The sequence below is a fragment of the Phyllostomus discolor genome, chromosome 5, assembly GCF_004126475.2.
Source record: "Phyllostomus discolor isolate MPI-MPIP mPhyDis1 chromosome 5, mPhyDis1.pri.v3, whole genome shotgun sequence".
NCBI classification, from domain to species: Eukaryota; Metazoa; Chordata; class Mammalia; order Chiroptera; family Phyllostomidae; genus Phyllostomus; species Phyllostomus discolor.
This window is the reverse complement of record NC_040907.2, coordinates 93,988,936-94,014,496: the sequence shown is the minus strand read 5'-3', so window position 1 is coordinate 94,014,496 and position 25,561 is coordinate 93,988,936. Positions and strand designations below refer to the sequence as shown.

At 37.8% G+C, this 25,561-nt stretch overlaps 1 protein-coding gene across 6 annotated transcripts in view; it reads right to left on the bottom strand.

Annotated features, from left to right (window-relative positions):
• Positions 1 to 25,015, bottom strand: part of MYLK4 (myosin light chain kinase family member 4) — a 112,953-nt gene extending 87,938 nt beyond the window's left edge. For 2 of the 6 annotated variants that reach the window (XM_036026600.1, XM_036026601.1), the window contains exons 1-2: positions 24,826 to 25,015; positions 23,222 to 23,492 (exon numbers count right to left, since the gene is read on the bottom strand). In XM_036026600.1, the coding sequence (XP_035882493.1) occupies positions 23,222 to 23,492; positions 24,826 to 24,839 (285 nt within the window). In that variant the 5' untranslated portion in view covers positions 24,840 to 25,015. Of the gene's footprint in view, positions 1 to 11,798; positions 12,129 to 23,221; positions 23,493 to 24,825 lie in introns of those variants that run through there. The other 4 variants (XM_036026603.1, XM_036026604.1, XM_036026602.1 and 1 more) reach the window with 3 other exon arrangements.
• Positions 25,016 to 25,561: the final 546 nt, after the last annotated feature.

The following is a 25,561-nucleotide window of genomic DNA, read 5'->3' as shown; positions in this document are numbered from 1 at the left end:
CTGTATACTCACTCACCAAGCCCCATTGGTGATTCTCATCCTCAGGAGAGTTTGAGAACAGTAGTTCTCATCCCAGATAAACAAATATCAGAGTCACATAACTGGCTCAAAGTCAAGGTCATTAGTGTAATGAAAGTGTCAAAGCCCAGATGGTGCCACAAACTCCAGATACCAGTAATCTTTCCACTTGATCCTGGGACCTTCTGAATCAAAAACCATCCTAAAACCAGCAAGAGTAGAAGAATGCAATGGATTCATAACATGTGTGTTCATTCTTACATGCTAGAAAGCACCTGCAGAAGTTACAGAGTTACAAGATAGATTCTCACTGACTATATTCCTTTACTCAGTACATATGTGGCTTTCATATAAACTGCCTACTGCTTGGCTGACAGGGCAGACCCAGGAATTTCTATGAACAGCGTCTCATCACAGGGGCACCACCTTTCAAATGGGTGAGAATCTCTATGCCCTGAGAGAACCAGAGTGACCTTCACAGGGAAGGCAGGCCATGCCTTGCTTTGCACATGTTCTCTCAACAACTCCACCCTCCCCATCTTATCTAATGGGCCATAGTACAAGTTTTGTATTTTGTCTGCCTGGGAAATCTAATGGAAAGAACTATTATTAGGCATATTTATTTTACCAAGAAAAATATGCTCTGAAAATATTTAAGAAAGGATATTGCCGGATTCCCAAGGAACAGTCTGAGAGACTCCTGGGAGAAAACACATACATACATATAATGTATATTCAGGAAATGTATATCTATATATGTAATATACACATATACTTGAGTAAACATATTCATAATTGCAGTAGTAAATTTTTATTTTTCCTTCAGCAACTTTTTACAGCAAATTTAATTGACCTTTCATTTTTCAATTGCAAGAGGTAACTAATATTCTAGTGCTTCTCAGACCTTAATGTGCACATTAATCATCAAAGGACCTTGTGAAAGTGCAGATTTTTATTCAGTAGGTCAGGGTGGGACCAGGTGATGCTGAAGAGTCATGGACCACTCTTAAAGTAATAAGATTCTAGTCAGTCCATACTGACCACCATCATCACACATAAAATAGCAACTTTCAAAGATTAGAACATATAAAGAAAAGAGCAAACATGTAAAAACTATGTTCAAATTAACTTATTTTTGGATAATTAATTTCAAAAGGGACTTCAGAATCTATGCAATGCTTTTTGGCTATAATCATAAACCATTTTCAATTTTATTAGAGCCATTTTAGAATGCAAGTTGATAGGCAAATTTTCACTTGAAAGAAAGAGGTAGCAGATTACCTTGTTGTTCAGAAGGGAGCAAAAAGCACTCAGAACTACACACAGGTGGTGTTCCCTTTTTGAGCACAAATTGATTTGTTAGTTGATTTAGGAAAGCTGGGGTACCTCAGATCACACCAGCCTCTTGAAACTGATTCTGCCAATCAGCTTCCTGAAACTCTGGGGGGAAATGTCCAACATCTATATTAGTCCAAATATAGAATTCTGCTATTTAGAGATTGGCTCCACTCATTACTTTGTTTAAATATTTGAGATAAGTATATTAATTATACTCACTTCTAAGACTTAAAATATGAAATTATTCCTACAATGTGTTAGTGATAACTAGAACACAAATGAAAATAGACTTTCACAACACAGTTGCTAAGAATGATACAAAAGAATACAGGAAATGATCTCCATAGAGGAAGGAGACCCAGCCTTTTTAGGAGAAGAGGCCAACCAGTGAAATGAGAACACCAAACTTATCTGTGCAAATGGGGTGTCGAAGAGAATTTAAACGGGTTACTTAAAGGATGATGTAGTAAATGCAAACTGGGAAAGTCGGATTAGAATTGGCTATGGTGGGATTTGAAGCTGGCCTTGAAGAACAGAAAGAGCTTCAAAAGAATTAGAACAGGAGAGAGTGAGGACAGATGAGGTGAAAAGTAAAAAAGTGGGAACAAATTAAATTCGGGGTCACATCTTTGTCCCAGGCACCAAGCTACTGGCTAAAAGATAAATTAACTAATTCAATCTTCTCAACTATTTTGCAAGGAGGAATTATTACACTATTTTGATGAACCCAGGAATGAGACTCAGGTTAAATGATTAAGGTCACGCAGCTGGTAAGGGGTCCCACAGGAATTTGTATCTAGGTCTGTTTGATACCAAAGTCAAGAACTGGTCCTCTGTAAACAAACCACAATTCCCTAGGGTACATCTTATGGCACCCTGAGATGTGAATATCAGTCAGGAAACAGAACAGTTCAGTGGTCATATAAATTTGAAAGCTCTTGGGATAAATACTAATGCTAATAATGTTTCGCATATGAGTTCACATTTACTAAATGCTTCTCATGTGCCTGGTTAAAAATGGTTTTGTTGTTATTATTTGAAGAGGGGGGCCTTCCAGAGCCTTTAATATTTTAACATGCATTGAGAACTTCCAATATTATATGTTGGGTAATAATATTAATAATCCCACATAAGATGATGTCAATCATGCAAACACATAATATTAAAATAGAATAATTGGAAACAGATCAAAAAGCTTCAATTATAAGTCATTATCTGGTGGACAAACTTAAGAATTAAATATTATGAACTTCCCATTTTTTTCCTTTGTCCCCAGTTAATTTTATGAGAATATACACCTCTGTAATAAATTGTATGTGGCCTTCTGAGCCTGGGACAAGGAACAGTTCTCAGGGAACATGGGCAGGAAGTTGCAAGGTGGAGAATGCAGCTTCACCTGTGGTATCCAACAGAGGTAAGTCAGGTCTGATCATTTACCATTTGAAATGCTGAGACAAAGGTTCTGGGCAGGATGCCAGTGAAATTTCTCCTGCCCACCTTGCCATAACAGTGATCATAATTGTTGTAATTTCTGAGTTTATAAGTTTTTGTCAACTGTATCTGTGTCAAGCTTGAATGAACCACTCATTGCCCAGTTCCCATGGCACACTGGGTAACATGTTCAATAAAATAATAGTCTCTGCTTTCTCTCACGTACTGTTAAGACCATGTAGCTAAATCCTCTGTATATTAAATAATATGATCCTATCATTAAGCATTTGATTAATCTTCTCAGTTTTTAAAGTCATGTTCCCATCATGATCCTGTGTATGGATTGGCATCTTGAGAGAGAATTAATGCTGAACCGGATGGAGTACCTTTCTCCCTCTTCAGAGAAGATAAGTCATCTGTACACACCCTTAGATGACAGCAGGAGAAATATGAACCCATTTGCCATTATTCCAATGGGAATGAAAAAGAGAAATGTAAGAAGCCTTTCAAGAAGCCACAAAACAGAATTTAGTGTCTTAGGTCTGATAGGATGTGACAGGGATAGGAAGGGTCAATAGTGCTGGATAGCGACATGCCAAGATCTCTAAGGTTTCCAACCCAGCTGCTGGAAACCATGGAAGGAGATTCAGGGTGGAAAGACAGCAAAGGAGAAAAGTTCTTCAAGGAAGCTAGATCTGTGGGGTTCACAGCAGCAAGGAGACAAGGCCACACGAAAGATGCCCAGTGTGTATAGCTTATTATTTTGGTTATGGAAGCACTTTCTCCATGACAAACACTATGTTAACTGATGTGTACAGCAATCCTGTGGGGTCAGTGTTATTAACCAGATGAGGAAATGGGCTGAGTGAGGTTCAATAATGTGCTCAGTGTCATAAAGGTAGCAGGAGGCAGAAATAAAATTCAAGCTGTGGTCTTACCCTAAACTATATCACACAGTAAAAACTGTCTTACATTACAACTTCTCATTATTAGGAAAATCATGTGTACACAAACCTCCAAAATGCCAAGTAATATTATAAATGCTAAATAAGATAACCTTTGGATTATGCACCTTTCTGATCTATCTTCAATGAAATGTTCATTCTATTTAGTAGTAAAGATGTAATTATAAAGTATAATTAATAAAGTATTAATTAGTAAAGTATTTCTAATCAAAATATAGAAATTATTATGTTTACTCAAATTGTTTGGCTAGAAGTGAGAAATGGTATTATAAAATGTTTACATTGTACAGAAGGGAGAATCCTTTCTCAAGGACACAGAAAAATACATTTTGAATTGAAATCTTGTCTTTATAATTCATTGTTAGGTTTGTCCCTTATGCTACTTTAGTTCAGATAACACTTAAACTGTATAAAAAACATAAGAACGTAACTTTACATCCTTGTTCACTGTTCACATTTCACTGTATAACAAAAATTAACTATTTTATAGCATGCAACCAGCATTTAGTTTATAGTCTTCTAACCTTATTATATGTTTGAAATAATCATTAGTTCCAATGTATTCTTCCTGTGTCCATGAACCAAAGGCTGAGAGAATGTGCTGACTGCAGACACATGAATTGATTTCAACGATTAGAAGGATTCTCCTGAAGTGCTCTGATTTCACTGCACGACTTTAGTGACTTTCACAACTTCTGCCCACTGGAGGTCACTGTTATGCTGCAGTTCCAGAGACAAGCCTCAATTTGCTGTGAAAAAGGAACTAGCTTGTGTTATCTATCTAATCTGCATATGTTTATATCTTTGTGCCTAGATTCTACATTAATTTACTCAATAAAGAATTGAAACAAATAACCAATACAATCATTAAATGTGAACTATATTTCAGATAATGTGAAGATAATATGAACTGTTCTTAGAAAATTCATCAGAGGTGATTTGTTTTCAAATTTAATTTTAAAACATTTAATTTTAAAAAGTAAATTCCAGTTAAATTTTCTATAAATAACCTGAACTGCCTGTGTCATGTGTTGGGCAAGTTGATCTATTCAAAAAGAAATGTCATGGTACCTAGTTGCATAACTTTGGGCAAGTTCCTGGCTTCACTAAGTCTCAGTGTACTTATCTATAAAACAGAGGTAATGATTATACCAAATTCACGGGGCAATTGTGAAGATTAACTGAGGTGCTCTATGAAAAGTGCTTATCAGAGTGCCTAGAACTCAATAAACACAACATAAATGTTAGTGATCATTATTATTATCCATAGAGTTCAGCAGGATAGTGCCTACAAGGTTAAACTGAGTTCATATTTGTAAAGCTCTTAGCACAGGGTCTGGCACACAGTGAGGGCCATTTACATGTTTGTTAAATAAGTAAATAGACCCAAGTTTAATGCATGAATAAAACAATGCAAAAACAGCCTTAACAATGTGGAAACTTGCCCTGGCTGGGTAGCCCTCAGTTGGTTAGAGCATTGTCCCAATATACCAAAGTTGTAGATTTGATCCCCAGTTAGGGCACATACAGGAATCAACCAGCGAATGCATAAATAAGTGGAACAACAAACCAACATTTCTCTTTCTCTCTCTCCCTCTCTCAAAAATCTATTTAAAAAGAATGTAGAAACTCATTCATATTATAGTATCAATTCACCATGCTCATTCTAGAAGGTTAGAAATAAGACCAAACACTTGTACTTATCTATTTTTAAATTAACTAGAAATTTCTAAGTAGTCTAATGAAAGACTTTAATATAAAACACTTCTGTATAACCATGTTGAGCTGCAGACTGAAAGAGCAATTTGCAACCCAAATATGTATCCTATGTTCACTCTTTAAATAAATGATCATGTTTTACCAGATTCTGCTTTTTTTTGAGACTATCAGTAACCTTAGGAAATGAAACTTCTTACATCTTTGAGTTCCAAGTATCTGCTCTTCAAACCAGAGTTGTAATTGGCAATAATTATGGGAGATTCCCAACAGATCCAATGCTGTGTCTTTCATATGGTAGGTGTCTCAGTAATTCTTTATTTAGTAAATCAATACAGAATCCAGACACAAACATTTAAATGAATACTTAGACTTTAATATGGTCTGATTAATACATTTATGTTCCAACTTCATCAAGTACATTCTTAAGCAAAACTGGCTCTTTTTTTTTTTTTAAGATTTCATTTATTTATTTTTAGAGAGGGAAGGGGAGGGAGAGAGAGAGAGAGAAAGAAAGAGAGAGAGAAACATCAATGTGACATTGCTGGGGGTCATGGCCTGCAACCCAGGCATGTAACCTGACTGGGAATCGAACCTGCGACACCTTGGTTCGCAGCCCGCGCTCAATCCACTGAGCTACGCCAGCCAGGGCCGCAAAACTGGCTCTTTAAAAAACAAAAAGTTTGAGTGTCTGATGGTGAAAAAAAATGAATGCTATGATTAGTGCACTTTGGTGCCACTCCTTTATTTTGTGCTGAGGTGCCAGTAGTTTTACCCACAATTGTCTGTTCTTCATTAGTGCAAATTTCAAGGAAGGAGAAAAGGCAAAAATATTAGAATTATTTTCAAAATAGTTTTGGCCTTGCAGACATCTGAAAGAGTCTTACATCTTACCCCTCAGGGGGTCTAGGTCCCTCACTTTGAGAAATGTTGCTGTTGTGGATGATGTCCCAGTAAAAGGCAGCCCAAACAATGTAGATTCATCAAGTGCTTCCTTTGCCTGTACCGGTCTCTTTTTCCCTGGCAATTGGGAGAATGCCAAGAGCTCTTGGGAGCTTCCTGGGGGTTCAGGCTGGAGTAGGTAAGGAGCATTTTCTGAGGCAACACTAATGAGACTCTCTGAGGCTCTCTCCAGAGAACTGAAAGGACCTGAGTGATTCAGGGGAGTGGTGAGGTCTTTGGCAGATTCTGGAAAATTTAGAAGCTCCAAATAAAATCTTTACCTCCTGCTGTTTCCTCCTTTTCTATCCCCTAGGTGTTCTAGGGAGCTCAAAACACTTTTCAGACTCTGAAAGCATCCAGAAGACTAAATATATGCTAGACTCAAAGATACTCAAGTTGAAATGGGTCAGTAGAACTAGGCCCAGGGTGATAGGACAACACTAGCTAGAGGTGAATTATTCTGCCCTATTTAACTCCACAGTTAAAAATTCCAGGGGTATACCTATACTTCAGCATACCAAAAACAATGGAGCAAAAACTCTCACTTCCGAATTGTATGGCTGGAAGTGAGAAAATGGTGTTATAAAAGGTTTACATTGTACAGAAGGTAGAGCCTTTTCTCAAGGACACAGAAAAAATACAGTATGAATTAAAACTTGTATTTATAATTCATTATTATATTTAACCCTTACCCTGACTTAGTTCAGATAAGGCTTAAACTGTATAAAAAATATAAGAATATAACTTTACGTCCTTGTTCACTACTCACATTTGAAATGCAAATATTACAAGCTACAAGTCAACTAACTGAACAAGTCAGAGGTTTGACTCACACACCCCTTGTTTCAGGCCTAGTCACTGCCTTTGCTGACACCTGGCCACAGACAGGAGCATTAAACCTGAGCTCCCAGAATGACACCTTCAGGAAATTTGTCTTAGAGAAGGAGCCTGAGGCGCAGAGAAGTTAAGAAGCAGGATGGTTCTACCTAGAAAGAAGTGGCACAAAAGCAAGAGGCCAGCAGGCCTGGCTGATGGTCAGCCAACCTGCCAGGTGCGCTGGCTGACCCAGAGTCTGCCCTGGTCACTGGGGTGCTGTGACCACATGGGAAAAAGCCAATGAGGAACCTGGACAGTCACTATGCAAAGTGCTGCCCACCCCTTCTGTGATAAAGGCTGGCTCTGACAGAAAACATGGAAACAAAAACGTAGAAAATGTGATTGGAAGGCAATTCTGATTTTAGGAAGGGATAGTCCCTTGACATCACAAGTATTGGGCAAGTAGATTTTACCTCTCTTGGACTTTGAGTTCCCCTTTTAGAGAAGATTCACATGAGCTGAGGTCCTATGTCTTTCAAGGCTGTGTTTCTCATGTTCCTAATCTTTGAGTCACAGCCTTCACGTTAGAGCACAGGCCTTTCATATCCATTCGTTATGTAAATGCCACAATAATCTGCGCTTCAGGGTATTGCATGAAGCCATGAGCAATGGATTATGTGCTAGTTTGTGTGGGTTTCCAAATAAGCATCTATCATCTTTAAACAATCAATGGACTAGAAAATCAAATACTTTTCCCTAATTAAAAGTTGTGAGGTTGAAGCATTGCCTGGGACCCTGATGGGAACCAACATTCACTCATATGAAGTTGAAAATTCCATAGGGTTAGTCAACCCATAAGATGGCCCTTGATTAGTAGGGATCGCACCGGTAGGCCAGACCACCCCCCCCCCCGCCCCCCGCCAGTCCTATGTATGAATAGATCTGAGGTCACCACCAAGCAGTGCTCAGCTTGGCAATGTGCCTTTGTTGGGGCTCCCCTCCTTCCCTATTTCACAATCCTCAGGCTCCCACTCCTATTCTCTGAAGTCAGTTCTCCAAACAAACCATCTACACACATGCTCTTGTCTCAGCTCTGCTTTCTAATGGGGCCTCAGAAGCAACAATATGGAGACCATTTGTCCAACCACATAAGAAGCACTAAGTAAACTTTATCTATCATCTACTTTCTATGTGCCTGCTATGTAGAGAGAAGATTTCAGACCTTTCTTCTCACCACCACCGACTGCTTATCACCAGTTTCTCTGGTCTTTGTTATTGTCACTACATGGCAGCCAGAAAATGAGAAATGAAGTTGAAAGAGCCAAATGGCACAAGGCAGAAACCTGGATTAACTTCCACCAGGCAATTTGGGATCACCTCATTGTTAGGGATTTGGGGTTAATTAACAAACCACTTTTAAAATTTACATGTATGCTTGTGTGTTGTTATGTATTTCAAAATTTAGAATTAGCACATCAAAACCATGGCTTCATGTATTGCTTCTGCTAATATTTTTAAATGACTTGACATATAAAAATAATTAATAGGAAAAAATTAGTATGCAGGTATAGCAAAAGTCATAAAGGAGATATGTGAAAAACCTAAGGCTTGGAAATACTAATAGATCAATGTGCTTTTTACAACCATAATGTTTTAGGTAAGTTGATTGTGGACATTTAGGAATTTTATTATCAGGTATGTCATATATTTTCTTACCTACAGACACAGACCTCGTGTGCAATATTTATATTTTTTACTACATTGCTTTAAATTTTAGAAGAAGAAAATAAGACATTTTCTCATATTATACCCAAATAACATAGAATTTTCAAGGATTTTAATTATCCTGAAAACCTGAAATGATAACAGACATGATCTGTGTGTTTGGTGTAACATGGATGGGTATCTGTTCCCAGTTATGGAAAAACCTTTCAATTGTTTTATGTCCTGAATGGACAAACAATCCAGTTAAGAAATGGGAAAGAACCTGAACAGACACTTCTCCAAGGAGGATATACAGAGGGCCTAGAGATATATGAAAGGATGCTCAGCATCACTAGCCATCAGAGAGATGCAAATCAAAACCACAATGAGATACCACTTCACACCAGTGAAAACAGCCATCATAAACAAATCAACAGATCGGAAGTCCTGGAAAGGTTGTGGAGAAAGGAGAACCCTATTGCACTGTTGATGGGAATGCAGACTGGAGCAGCCACTGTGAAAAACAGTATGGAATTCCTCAGAAAACTAAAAATGGAACTGCCTTTTGACCCACCAATACCACCGCTGGGATTAGACCCGAAGAATCCTGATACACCAATCCAAAAGAACCTATGTACCCCAATCTTAATAACAGTGCAATTCACAATAGCCAAGTGCTGGAAGCAACCTAAGTGCCCATCAGTAAATGAGTGGATCAAAAAACTGTGGTACATTTACACCATGGAATACTACACAGTGGAAAGAAGGAAGGAACCCTTACCCTCCACGACAGTATGGATGGAACTGGATAGCATTATGCTAAGTGAAATAAGTCAGGTGGTAAGGGACAAATACCATATGATCCCACCTATAAGTGGAATCTAATCAATAAAACAAACAAGAGAGCAAAATAGAACCAGGGGCATGGGAATAAAGAACAAACTGACAGTAACCAAAGAGGAGGTGGGGAGGGGATAATGGGGGATAATAGGGAAAGAGCCATCAATGAATATGTATAAAAGACACATGGACAAAGCCAAAGGGGATAGGTTCAAGGGTGGGAGGCATGGATGAGTGGGGCAGGGGAGCATGATGGGGTGAAAATGGAGACAACTCTACTTCAACAACAATAAAAAAAAGAAAAAGAAAAAATAAAGTAGTTTATTTTTTATTGTATTTTACAATTAGAAGTTGCAAAAACTTTTTTAAATGCACATCAACACTCTTCATTAGGCCATATATCTTGCTGATCTTTTCACTGGGAAATATTGTGAAGGCTACATTTTCATATCTTCGATGAATAACATTCTTTTCCATTTGGAAGATGAAAACTCTTTTAGTATTTCCCATAGGAAATATTTTAAACGGTCAAAACTTAGGAATGCTTGGGCAACAATGACCAAGTCTGAAAATGCAAACCTAACCATGATGTTAGGTCAGATCTAAAGATACTTATAGTGTTTCATAACATCTTTTTTTTTTTTTTTTCAAAAAAGTCATTTATGTCCATCTTTCTCCCAACTTTTTTACTCTGTCCTCAAGTAAGATAGATCAAATGATAAACCATTTCAAGATCTGGCAGTTTCTCTGAAAGTGAACTTAATGGTCACATATACTTACTGTGTCAGGGTCCCCTGGAAAGACTCACATTATGAAAGCCCTAGTCCTAGGGCTCTCAGTCCTCTAAACACCACAAAGACACTGAATTGATGGTTTCTTGTTGAATAAGGCATAAATAAAGTATTTATATGCAGGGTAGGGCAAAAGTAAGTTTACAGTTGTTCACATGAAAAATAAAACAATAATTAATAAATAATAATACAAGAATAAACTCTGTTTCATGTATTCACACCTGTAAGTACACTTTTGTTCCACTCTGTATTGGTGGTATCAGAATATACTGCCCAACTGACTTGGAGAAATTTTTTTAACTGTAAATTGTGCATTCTCAATGATGGTGATATCACCCCCAAGAGGGTAAAAATTGATTCTTTAGGAGGGGTAAGAAAAACTTACATTTTATGTATAAAGCACAAATATATCTTTAACACCTAAACAAATATGCAGTCTATGGTATTAAGATGTCATAGGAAGGGTTCAACTAGAGGAAAAAAAAACAAAAGTCTTTGTAAGTGAATAGGTAATGAAAAAAAGTTGAGAAACTCTACTATAAATGTACATCATATAGAAACAGTGATTCAGACTGTTTTCTGTGGCATCTTCTAAACTGTCCTATATTGTTTTAAAAATAACTTATTCTATGTTAATTGATAAAAAGAATTAAATATGTGCATGGAAGTGTTTTTCCAGATCCAAATACCCTCTCTTGGAAAGTACTAAAATCCCTAGAATCTGAGTTATTTTTCTTTCAGAATTCTACTATTATCCTGGCTGAATTCCATTCCTGGAATAGCTATGGTATCAAGTGAAAGGCATTGTCAGTCAAGGTTCAAAGGAAAAGGCACAGAAGGCTGTGCTAGATAGCTTTCTCAGTACAGGTGATCGCTCTTCAGATACTGTTTTTGCCATAGAGTTCTTAATAAGGGGAAAGGAAGTTCTGTTTTTGTGTTATTTTCATAATTATGCCATATAAGAAGTAGAAGACTAAAGAGATGTTCACATTGTTTTTAGTTCTTACAAGCAAAAACTGACCACCAACCTTAATATGTACCACAAATGGCATTTTTAGGGTTCCGTGAAAGTAGGTGCAGTTGAATATGCCACCAGCCTCTATTATCCCCGCTGCTCTCCTGAGAAGGCAGTTTTGGGCATGCATTCCAGCCCCTTTGTCAGGCACCACTCCCTGATTGGAAACATTCAAATACAACAGTAAAATGAATCAGTCTTAGTTAAAAGTGATATTACTACCTGTGTGTCCTCAAGAACAGGAGCCTGTCTGCTGCCTCTCCATGTCATCATGGACCGGAACACACACCAGAGCAAAGAAGATGAGATGAAGCACACACTACCTACAATCCAGATGTCTTTCCTTCTAAGAGGTGACTCCATTCTCTGGGAGCAGCTATAGAAGTCAGTTGGCTTATATGGTCCTTCCCTCCCCTCATCTAGCACAAGCATGTTTCCATGCATTCAGTTGTTATGTGCTCTGTTCTCAGGAGTAGGCGTTGCCAGATCACACAGGGTTCTTGCAGAAGCCTGCAAGAGATGTTTCCAGTTACATGATCCACAGATAAACTGCCTCTTTAAAAGGAAAAATATGATGGTCTGTGTAACAGATCTGAAACAGGTGCAGGGTCAGAGAGAGATCTGTGGTGACAATTGACACCAATGCAAAAGAGCTTGTCCCTAGTTCAAGGACAATTAATAAAGAAGTAGGGGTAGGGAAATGTAACTTTAAAAAACTACAAAACTTCCACCCTCCTCTGCATTAGTTTGAGATCTAAGGCATAGTCTTTTTTATTGTTATTCAATTACAGTTGTCACTTTTTCCACATATTACTCTCCCCTTACCCACCCACCCCCACCTCCCACATTTAATCTTCCCTACCATTGTCTTTGTCCATGGGTCCTTTATGCATGTTCCTTGATGACTTTTCCCTTTTTTCCTGTTATACCTCTCCCCTGTCTCCTCTGGTTAGTATCATGTGTTCATTATTCCCATGCCCCTGGTTCTATTTTGCTCTCTTGTTTGTTTTATGGATTAGATTCCACTTATAGGTGGGATCATATGGTATTTGTCCCTTACCACCTGACTTATTTCACTTAGCATAATGCTATCCAGTTCCATCCATACTGTCGTGGAGGGTAAGGGTTCCTTCCTTCTTTCCACTGTGTAGTATTCCATGGTGTAAATGTACCACAGTTTTTTGATCCACTCATTTACTGATGGGCACTTAGGTTGCTTCCAGCACTTGGCTATTGTGAATTGCACTGTTATTAAGATTGGGGTACATAGGTTCTTTTGGATTGGTGTATCAGGATTCTTCGGGTCTAATCCCAGCGGTGGTATTGGTGGGTCAAAAGGCAGTTCCATTTTTAGTTTTCTGAGGAATTCCATACTGTTTTTCACAGTGGCTGCTCCAGTCTGCATTCCCATCAACAGTGCAATAGGGTTCTCCTTTCTCCACAACCTTTCCAGGACTTCCGATCTGTTGATTTGTTTATGATGGCTGTTTTCACTGGTGTGAAGTGGTATCTCATTGTGGTTTTGATTTGCATCTCTCTGATGGCTAGTGATGCTGAGCATCCTTTCATATATCTCTAGGCCCTCTGTATATCCTCCTTGGAGAAGTGTCTGTTCAGGTCCTTTCCCATTTCTTAATTGGGCTGTTTGTCTTCCTGGAGTGGAGTCATGTGAGTTCTTTATGTATTTTGCAGTTAGAACCCTTACCTGCAGTATCATTGGCAAGTATATTTTCCCATACAGTTTGTTCCCTTTTCATTTTTCTAATGTTTTCTTTAGCCGTGCAGAAGCTTTTTAATTTGGTGAAGTTCCATTTGTTTATTCTTTCCTTTATGTCCCTTGCTCTAGGGGACATATTGGTGAAAATATTGCTACATAGAATATCTGAAATTTTACTGCCTATGTTCTCCTCTAGGACTTGTATGGTGTCATAACTTATATTTAAGGCTTTTATCCATCTTGAGTTTATTTTTGTGTATGGTATAAGTTGGTGGTCAAGTTTCATTTTCTTCATGTAACTGTCCAGATCTTCCAACACCATTTGTTGAAGAGGCTATTTTTACTCCATTTTATGCTCCCATCCCCCTTGACAAATATTAACTGACCATAGAGACTTGGGTTTATCTCTGGGCTCTCTGTTCTGTTCCATTGATCTATGTGTCTGATATTATGCCAGTACCAGACCGTTTTGATAAAAATGGACTTGTAATATAGTTTGATATCAAGCATTCTGATCCCTTTTACTTTGTTTTTCTTTCTCAAAATTGCTGCAGCTACTCAGGGTCATTTATGGTTCCATATAAATTTTTGAAATGTTTATTCTATATCTGTGAAATATGTCATTGGTATTTTAACAGGGACTGTGTTAAATCTATAAATTGCTTTGAGTAGTATGGACATTTTAATTATGTTAATTTCTCCAGTCCATGAACATGGTGCATACTTCCATTTATTTGTGTCTTCCTTAATTTCTTTTTCAGTGTTGTGTAGTTTTCTGAGGTCTTTTCCATCTTGGTTAGGTATATTCCTAAGTACTTTACTTTTCTTGTTGCTATGGCAAATGGGATTTTTTTTCCTGATTTCTGTTTCTGATATATCATTGGTGTACAAAAATATCCCACCAGGTGTCTTGCTAAATTCAGCTATTAGGTAGAGTAGTTTTTTGGTGGAGTCTTTAGGGTTTTCTATGGACACTATCATGTCATCTGTAAACAATGACAGTTTTACTTCCTCCTTTCCAATTTGGATGTCTTTTATTTCTTTTTGTTGTCTGATCGCTGTGGCTAGCACAATACTATGTTGAATAGAATCAGGGAAAGTGGATATCCTTGTCTTGTTCCTGATCTTAGTAGGAAAGCTTTTTGTTTTTGCCTGTTGAGTACAATGTTGGCTATAGGTTTCTCATATATGGCCTTTATTGTTTTGAAGTATTCTCCTCTACTCCCACTTTGCTGAATGTTTTTATCACAAATGGGTGCTGTACCTTATCAAATGCTTATTCTGCACCTGTTGATATGATCATGTGATTTTTGTCTTTCCTTTTGTTTATTTTTTTATGTTTATGGATTTGTGAATATTATACAATCCTTGCATCCCTGGGATGAATCCCACTTGATCATGGTGTACAATCTTTTTAATGTATTGCTGGATACAGTTTGTCAACATTTTGTTGAGGATTTTAGCATCCATGTTCATCAGCATTATAGGCCTGTAGTTTTCTTTCTTTGTTGTGTCTTTTTCTGGTTTTGCTTTCAGGATGATGCTGGCCTCATAATAAGGGTTTGGGAGTCCTCTCTCTTCTTGGACTTTTTGGAATATTTTGAGAAGGATAAGGGTTAGTTCTTTCTTGAATGTTTTATAAAATTATCCTGTGAAATTGTCTGGTCCAGGGCTTTTGAGTGCCAGTAGTGTTTTGATTACTGCTTTGATTTCACCAGCTCTTATAGGTATGTTCAGGCTTTCTGCTGCTTCATGTTTTTGGAAGATTGTTCAGTTTTGGAAGATTACATTTTTCTAGAAATTTCTCCATTTCACCCAGATTTTCATTTCTTGGCATATAGTTTTTCATAGCAATTTCCCATAGTCCTTTGTATTTCTGTGGTATCAGTTGTAAATTCTCCTCTTTCATTTCTGATTTTATTTATCTGGGTTCTCTCTCTTTTCTTCTTGATGAATCTGGTGAAAGACTTGTCAGTTTTGTTTCTCTTCGAAGAAACAGCTCCTGAATTTAGTGATCCTTTAAATTGTTCTTTTAATCTCTGAATCATTTAATGTTGCTCTGATCCTTCCACTGATTATTAATAATTCTGATTATTTCCTTCCTTCTACTCTCTTTTTGCTTTGTTTGTTGTTGTCCCTCCAGTTCTTATAGCTGTAGCAATTAGACCATTTATTTGAAATGTTTCTGTCATTTTAGGTAGGCCTGTATGGCTATGGAAATTCCCTCTCAGAACTGTCTCTGCTGTTTCCCATAGGTTTTAGACTGTTCTGTGTTCATTTTCATTCATTTCCAGAAGCTTTTTGATTTCTTCTTTGACCTCATACTGAACCCATTCATTGTTTAATTCATGTTCATTCTCCATGAATTTGGTTGGTTTCCAGTTCAAGCCATTGTGGTCCAAGAAAATGCTTCATATGATTTCAATTTTTTAATTTGAGGCTTGTTTTGTGTCCTATCATATGGTCTACCTTTGAAAATGTTCCATGTGCATTTTAATAAATGCATATTTTGCTTCTTTGGAATGAAAGGTTCTATATATATCAGTTAAGTCCATTTAATCTAAAGCATTATTCAATGCCACAATATCATTGTTCGTATTTTGTTTGGAAGATGTATCCATTGTTGACAGTGGGATGTTAAAATCCTGTAGTATAAGTGTGTTGCTGTCTATATCTTTCTTGAAGTCTTCCAAGATTTTCCTTATATATTTTGGTGCTCCTATGTTCTGTGCATATGTTTACAATGTTTATGTTTTCTTGATGGATTCCTCCCTTGAGTATTAGGAAGTGTCCTTCTATGTTTCTTTTCATGACCTTTGTTTTGAAATCTACCTTGTCTGATATAAGTATTGCTACCCTGGCTTTTTTTTTTTCTGCCTATTTGGTTGGAATATTTTTTCCAGCCCTTCACTTTCAGTCTGTGTAGGTCTTTTGTTTTGAGGTGGGTCTCTTGTAAGCAATATACATGCAGCTCATGTTTTCTTATCCATTCAGCTACACTACATCTTTTGATTGGAGCATTTAGTCTATTTACATTTAAGGTTACTATTGATAGGTACTTATTCCTTTTTCCCCTTTGTACCAGTGTTCCTCTCTCTCTCACTCCTTTTCTTCATCTCTTAAAGCAATCCCTTTAGCATATCTTGCAATGCTGGTTTGTTGCAGGTGTATTCTTTTACCCTTCTTTTGTCTGGGAAACTCCTTATTTTACCTTCCAACTTAATTGAAAGCCTCACTGGTTGCAGTGAGAGTAGTCTTGGTTGCAGGCCTTTGCTTTTCATTACTTGGAATATTTCTTGCCATTCCCTTCTTGTTTGCAGTATTTCTGTTGAGAAATTCATTGCTAGCCTTATTGGAGCTCCCTGTTTATTACCATCTGTTTCTTCCTTGCTGCTTTTAAGATTCTTTGTCTTTGAGTTTTGGCACTTTAATTATAATGTGTCTTGCAGTGGACCTCTTAGGGTTCATCTTGATTGGGACTCTCTGAGCTTCTTGGACTTGTGTGATATTTTCTCTCATTAAGTTAGGGAAGTTTTCTGTCATTATTTTTTCAACAGGTTTTCTATCCCTTGTTCCTTTTCTTCTCCTTTTGGTATGATTCAAATGTTGTTGCATTCCATGTTGTCCTGAAGTTCCCTTAGTCTATCCTCATACTTTTTAAGTCCTTTTTGTTTCATGTTGTTGCTCTACCTGGGTATTTCTTTCTACCTTGTCTTCCAGCTCACTCATTTGGTCCTCTGCTTCATCCAGCCTGCTTGTGATTCATTCTAGTGTATTTTTCATTTTAGATATTGTATTCTTCATTTCTTCCTGGTTCTTTTGTATACTTTCTATTTCCTTTTTCATGCTGTTGTACTTGTCACTCAGCTCTTTGTAGTTTGTCTATGAGTTCCTTGAGCACCCTTATAACCATTCTTTTGAATTCTATTTCTGATGGTTTGCTTGCTTTCATTGCATTTAGCTCTTTTGCTGGGGATTCTTCCATTCCTTTTGATTAGGGGTTCTTTCTTTGTTTCCCCACTTTAGGTGACTCTTTTTTTTTTGTTTCTGCATTTCCAGATGCTCTGCTTTGCCAGCTGTCTTTGCAGGGTGAACTTCTATGGTAGGGGTTCTGTAGGACTCAGTGGCGCAGTCTCTGTGATCTCCTTGTCTGGATACTCCAGGGTTTCCCCTTCTCCTGTTTGTGTGGGCTCTCTTGTTATACTTGGGCTTTACCTGTTGGTAGATCTTTTGTTGGTGGGTTCTCCCCTTGAGCGGGCTTACTGGTAGTCACAACTCCCACCTTGTCTTGTATGCTATTGCACATATATTGGTTTACGAAGCAGTATTACCAGACAACCAAACCTATGCCAGCAAAAAGAACCCCCTACAACATTAGCAACCTCAACCACAATTTAACTAAGATTAGTAAAGGTGATTAGAGATTGTGGATATTATAAGATATGACAAAGGGAATATGAAATGACTAAAAGAGGGGAAAAAGTTATTGCATGGTAAAAGGGAGGAAAATTAATGAGTTGGGACAGAATTGAGGTAAAAAAAGAGAGAACAAAATTTAACACATAAGTAAAACACAAAAGGGCAATGGGAACAATGGGATAGGAAAAGGGAAGAGTATACTATGAGGTCTGAAGTAAAATCAAAAAGATATTGGCCAATGGGAGCAAAATTTCAGAAAAACCACAGCAGGGTTGATAGCAGTGGTATCTGAATGAGGCTTTATAAAAGTGGAATGGGAATAAGAATATTGTAGAAAAGCAAGAAGTGAATACGAGATAGCTATAGTAAAGGAAAATGATTTTGAGGGGATGGAGGAAGCAAACTAATACGAGTAAAGAGTAAAGCCCAGGTTGAGAGAGGGTTAAAAAATGAGAAAGAGAGAGAAAACAATGAAATAAAATTCCTCACTCAACTGCTCAGAGACAGGGGGAAGGTGAAATGGAGTAAGACAGAGGGAGAGCATTCTATGGGATTTAAAGTACAAACAAATAGTGAACAATTAGGAGTTCCTTTGGAGAAGTACTACGATAACCATGGTATTTCACCCAACTAGCCACTGTTTATAAAAGAAATAAGACTCTCATAAAAGGGAAAAAGGAATGTGAGCTGACTTAAGAAAGAAAAGAGCTTATTCGAGGTTAGATGGAAGAGAAATAGTGAGATTAAGGGATAGAAACTAAGGGATCGTGTGGGAGAAAATAAAGTTTACACCAACAGTAATAAAACTCAGGATGATGTCGAAATGGATTAAGGTCGGGTAAGAGTACTGTGTGGGATTTGGAATAACAATAGTATGATAAGAAATATATAATCTGAATAAAAAGAAAGACCAAGAGTAGTGAGTTATTTGGAATATAAGTGAAGTGAAAGAAGAAAAAATAAAATGCCATATGAAAGGGAGAATAAAAAAAAACAAGACAAACAGGAAACTAAACAAATGGAAAGAAGAAATAAATAAAAAGAACATGCAAGTTCTGATGAAGAGCAAAGTGAAATTTGTCTCAACTATTGGTTTTCGCCGTGTGACTTCTTTCTGGATCTGTCTGTGGTTTTCTCTCAGCTCTATGTCTTACTGTTTCTCTTAAAAAAAAAAAAAAGCCTCCTTCTGATTGTTAAGCCTGCCCAACTGGTGTTGCAGATCTTCCTGGTACCTGCTGGCAATTGGGTTCTGCAAGGATCGGGGCTCAATGTAAGCTACAATAATCACAGGTGCCCAGTTTCCAGTCAACACTCCCAGAGCACGATGCTACATGTACACTCTCCACTCTGTGCAGTTGCTCCAGTCTGTCCCCAATAAGCCACCTCCCTTTGCACCCCTTTAATCAATCTATGAGGTGTCCTGAATGGGAACAAATCACTCCCACACCACTCCCTCTTTGTTGGCCTGACACTGCGCATGGGTCTCTGCACAGTGCGCTTCAGTTCCCCTCTTGAAAAAAGTCTTTGTGGGTGCCACTACCACTCTAAGCTACCCCCCAGCTTTTCATATACTCCTACTCTGTGGCAAGGCCAGAGTCTATCTAGGTCACAGTCAGTCACAACCCACCTCCTCTCCTAGCTCCAGGCGCCACCAAAATCCCCCAATTTTTCTGGCACTATCCCGACCAACGACTGCCACCCCAGCCTGGATATGTCGCTGGCTATGTGTGTGCCTGTTGCCTTTTTTTACGCCCTGCCCCCCCCCAACCCCGCCCCAGGGACTTTATGCTTCTAGGTCTCCCCTGGTGCAGGTCTGGGACTTCCCCACCCTGCGAGGGGTAGGAGCTGCTAGGCTGCTATCACTGACCCAGCTCTCCTCCAATGTCCCCAGCAGCCCGTCTCTGGCGCCAGGCCCTGGGACCTTCCCTGTCAAACCTCCTTACCAGCCATTTTGAAGCATCCCCTGCACACTTTGACTTCCAAACTTCATATCAGCTAAGATTCCGTTGGCTGTTCACTTTGTTTTTCAAAAGATCAGATAAGTGCCCTAGTTCAGTGCACAAGCAAGTGGGCTCAAGCCCCACCTACTTCACCACCATCTTTTCTACTCAGGGACTATTTACTTAACACCTAAGCTATAGTGTTTGTGAACGCCACTGATGGTAAAATTTCATAGCAGTTAGTCAGGAAAAGTCAACTGCTACTAAAAACACCAACTGCAATCAAAATAGGCAGATCCCTGTTTTTCTCCAACCCACTCTATCCTATTCACATCCCGTTATTAAGTGTTTTCTTTTGTTTGATCTTTGGAGCATTCATACAAGGTGTTTAAACATTCCAGAGGCTATGAAGTCCTGCCTCTGTTAGGGTCATCCTTAGTTTCTACTCCCACAGCTTTGCCTCACTCTCCTGATTAGGACCATGACTTTTGGAAGGAGGATAAGTAACTAGAGGTATACTGGAAGGTGGGGAAAACCACAGAACAAGGAGGTAAGCATAGATAATCTTGGGCATAAAATATAGGGGAATGTATAGCAAATGGGGGAAGGCAGAGGGAAGCAGATAGAACCCAATGAGAGAATGGAACTCTGGCTGCCAAAAAAAATCACCTGGCTCTTTTGTCTTTCATTAAGAAAATAATGTGTGTGTGTATGTGTTTGTGTTAAACAGTAAATTAGATCTGAGGGAAATGCAGAAAGAGGGCTGTTCATATAGGAAACAAAGAAGTAGCAAAAGAAGAAATCTTGAATTTGATTGTATAAAAGTAATACTAATTATAGTTTTGAGTCATTTTTCATTCATGAATTCATGGTATATACACAGTAGCTATTAAACTCATCACTCATGTGGAAGATTAATTTAGGTTTTACTTGATTTCAACAGCATATTATGCATGTTTAGATCTAGTTTATTATGGCATATCTGCTAAAAACTTTTACAATTCTACACTGTTTAAGTAATTTTGAATAGTTTAAATATAATAAAAAGAAAAAATTCATTTCAAAACAGTATAAAAAGGAAAGTAAAAAAATAAAATGAACAAATGTGCTAGAAAATTAAAATATGGGGTATTTGATAAATCCAGTGGAGGAAAAATAAATGAAATAGAAAAAACCTGGTTAAGAGCAGGAAAAGAAAATGAATCTGAGCTTTACAAACCATGTTAACAAATACTAGTTGTTAGATTTACAGATAACTTGCCCTTTTGGGACTGGAGATTAAAGATTTTTCTAGAAAGAACTGCACTTCAAGTTTTCAAAGCATAGCTTCCACATCACATAGTGTCTAAAAGGCAGAGTAAATTCTTTCCAGTGCACCAAAGAGAAGGTTTTTACTATAATTATCAGTGCTAATCTTCTCAAAGAGAGATGAGATGAAAAAGGTGAATAACTGAAGAAAATTATGGCAAGTGTTTTTTTTTAAATAATCCCTGGAGAAAAAAGAGTATAATTTACTGTGTCCCCAAAAGAAGATGGGGACACAGTCTAGCTCTGTCTACATACCCAATGATATCTGAGCTGCTGGAGTGCCCTACTCCACCCACCCACTGCCAAAGCCTGCTGACTACCGTGGCACCCAGTGACTAGGCAAACAAGAGCCTCTGGCACAAGGCACTGGCAGCAATGGAAAGGAGAAGAGGTATCTGCCTCACCTTCATGTGCCCATATATCCACAAGGCAAGAAAGAGACAGGGAAATTTATTGCTGACATCTCTGGGCCCTTCACCATTTACCAAAAACAAACTGAATGGGATGTATGGAGCTACTAGCGATTCCTTAATACTTTCCACCCACATTGACTGAAGAACCAAAGCCAGGAGGCCCAGGTAACACAGACAACATCCAATTAATTGTGAAGGATGTTCTTTTAGGGTTTGTAAGGAACAACATTCTCAGTCTTTGCTTCAAAAATATCCTAAAATATTTGATGACCAAATCATTTGATTTCTAATATTTGAGAACAGTTCATCACAAAAACAATGCTTCCTTAAAATGCTCGTGTTTCACCTTAGCACCATCTCACTTTTTAAAGAGGTTGTCTACTTATCAAAATTATATCAGAATCTGGAGAAAAAAAGTACTGGAAACAGGATCAAATTCATATAAATTGTTAAGATAGTTTATCATTTCAAAGTTATCCAAGAAGAATATTTTGTCTTCTCTGTCCAGTAGAAATTAACAACCAGTAAAAGAAATCCTTCTGTTTGTTTGTACTGTAATAGCCATAATGAGGAAGTCCTTCATAGCTGACTGCAACTTTGCTTGTGGAAATTTCTTCTTGGTGTATACATCTTGAACAAGACATTAATTCATAGGGAAAGTGGAGAACTAAAAAAGCCTAAGTTTTGACCTCACTCACTTCTTCTCTCCAGTATATCCTCTGCCTTGTATTCCTAACAGCTCTTTCATTCTAGTGTTCATTAGAAATGCCATTTGTATCTGAATAGTAGCTGGACAAAAAAAGATCTTTCCCAAACCTGCTTAATAAGAATTAGTTGCTCTGATTAATAAAACATTGACTCCTAGACCTCAATCAGAAGGGAGATTTCACTTAAATAGGTCTGTTCCTTCCACAAACATTTTTGTTATTGCCAGTTACTGGGAAAGCAACTGAAAATACAAGGACAAGAGATATGAGGTCCTGACCTTGAGGAGTGATGCTAGAGAAAGGTGACAAACACATTCAAAACAATTGCTTGTGCTAGAATAAAGGCATATATAGGCAAAATGCTGTGAGGCCCATAGGAGGCCAGGAACTGCCTATGCATGGATCTATGAGAGAAAACTGACTAAGCAAAGGTAGGGGAGGGGATTGTTGCTAGTTAACATTTATAAAATGCTTACTATGGTGGCAGATGCTATTCTAAGTGCTTTTTATCACATTATCACACTTAATTTTTACAACAACTGTCATCCCATTATCCAGATGTGGTAGCCCATTGGTTGAAGCCCCTTGCCAAAGATCAAACAGCCACAGTCAGCACCCTTGTGCTGCACAAATGAGGACCTGGGCGTGCCATCATGTAAGGCTTGCTTATCGCTGTCTCTGACCACCACTGTCAACAACTCTACCTTCTAACCTGTGAGGAGATTAAGGTTTTAAGGAGATTTGAAACTTCTTCAGAGCAAATTATACCCCTAGTGGTGGTTCTCAGAATTTAAAAGGATGCCCAAATCCATCCTTTTAAATGATCCTTCTTAAGAAATGTGTTTCCATAAATTTGTTTTCATAACTTTGAAGCCACTAACTATAATGTAACCTGCAGGTAGAGTTGCCTATTCAAAGGCATTGTAAGTACTTACCAAACTCAATTGTATAATTTACAATGCATAATCCTCAGTGAAACAAAATTAAAGCTTGCCTATTTATAAATGTCCCCTAATTCTACATTCAACTGACAAAGTAGAATTTGAAAAGGGTCTGATCAATGACTATCTTTACTGATGTATGTAAGAAAAGATAAGTCAGAATTAATACTTTTCAGGAGACTAAATTAGCACACAATTACCTCATTATTTCCAGATCCTGAATCCTGTTCACTAGAACTTTCTTCCAGAAAACATTTCATCTTCTCATCCTTGTCCATGCACTGGAAGAAGGCCATTTTCTCCCGGTGGTTACTGTTGTAGCACGTGGTGATTTCTTCCAGCCTCTTCACTTTTAATATCTTAGTGGAGAGTTCGATTAAGTTACTGTCTGGAGTGTGGTTTTCATCTTCCTCTGTCCCTGATTTGTAAATCAAGACGGAGTTGTGACTTTTGATTACACCTTCCTCTGAACTGTAAGGAAAAGAAACAAAGTTCTCATCACTCACATATTTGACTTTTGGGAAAATAACCGGTGAAAATTTTGAAGTCTCTTCTGTTTAAAATAGAGGCAGGATCCAAAAACAGGAAGAGAAATGTTAATATTAATATTGAGTTTCAAAGGATAAAATTTTGAAAGAAAAAAGTTTTTTCCCTACATGTTCCTACAAAGGCAAATAGTAAGAAGCAACCATAAGCTTCACCAGGTAACAATATTTCCTCATTGCATAAAATAATATTTATATCAAGGGACCAGTTTAAATACAGAATATAAAGTTTCTTTGTATTTAATTAGGACTGAAGATTCTGCTTCTCTCATCCCCAGTAGGAAGGGCTTCCTGTGTAAAGGGTCTCACATGCTTCCTTTGGGAATTTTGCCCTCCTCTGGGGAAAGGTCTCTACCAAATGAGTCATTTCCAGAGCCCTTTTCTGCCTACACTTTAAAATATTTGGAGTTCATTTTTTTAAAAGAAATTTGCTTCCTTATAGCCCTCTCACATAGATAAGATACCCAAATGCCTTTCTTTTCATCTTCATTAACAGCTCAGTACCATGGAGTTAAAATCCTTGTGCTTGCCTTGAAATACTTTCCTTACAAATTAGGTAATACACATAATGCTGCTTTAATACTGGAGATCTACATGCATGTATGCATGCATGTATGCATGCATGTATTGACACATCCCTTGATTATGGTGGGGCGGTGATTCAAATTCGTGGAAGCTTCCCATCACCAACTTCTGAGGCCCCCTGCTGGAGATTTTCTGAAAATTTCTTCTTCCAGCTTTTGTCAATTTGAAATAATCTGTGATTATCTCCACAAAACTTCATCTTTCATTTTCTCAACTCATATAGTAAAATGATACCTTGAGGTTCAAATTATTTAAGATTCAGTGCTCTACAAAATTCAATTTAGCCACATGAAGATCTTACACCCAAGCACACTAAAATGTAAATAGTATCAACCAGAACTCTACAAGACACATTATAGACCACTATTAGAATTCTTTCAAATTGCCCTGGAAAAAACTCATTATTAAAGTGAGGACAGAAATGCATGACTATTCCTAAGGCAAATTACAACTAAAATATAACATGTAATTGCAAATGGTACTCAAGTTGAATCAGAAACCCACAAAAAAAGTAACATTAAAACAAAAGCTTAGGTCCAACATACAATAATTTTGGGAAAAACTAAATGTTAAACCCTACCTGGAGTCTGGTACAACTTGTTATTTAAGGCAACGTGGAGAAAAAGAGAAGACATTTGAGAGGTTATAAAAATTTTAAAAAGTAGAGTAATTACCATTTATAGGACATCCTATAATTTTGACCACTCCAAGTGTAGAGTATAAGTTCCGACAGATAAAGGGAAGTTTTTCAGAGTTCAAAATAACTACACAATTGTATGATATAAGTCTTCACTGTCAGTCAGTATAACTCTTCTGAAAAGGCAAGTCTCCATTATGAAAAGGAGTATCCTCTCTCTCAAATGCCACTTTAAGCCCCTGTTTAAATTAATATGGTCCTTGGTCTCATGTTGCTCAGCTGTTGCCTTCTTAGTCAGATGGGGAAGAATATTAATTTTAGACACTAGGCTTTTCAAGGCCAGTGGCTCCATTTCAGAGGTCAGGTAAGGAAAGGACAGACTGGGAGCAGTGGATGAAATATCACCTCCACCTTTTCCTTTCATCAGCGTGGCAACAGTCTCAGAATTATAAAACTGCACTTGTCTTTGGAGATCATATGTCCAGATATGCAGCCCCTTTCACACTCACAATCATGTAACTGCTCATTCCCAGACAGGAAGATCCTGGTTGAGGGCACCCCACAACCACCTTTGCTTACTCATTTCACACTTTAACATGAATATGAGAGATCCTCTGAAAGCACTTAGCAAGTTTTAATTTTTTTAATCCTTAAAATCATTTGCAGTATCTCCAACTGTTTATAGCTCTAGGGAAAGATTGAAGGCACAGGCATCTAGGGAGTTACAAAGAACAGGAACAAATTTTCATAAATTCTTCTTACAGGCAACATTG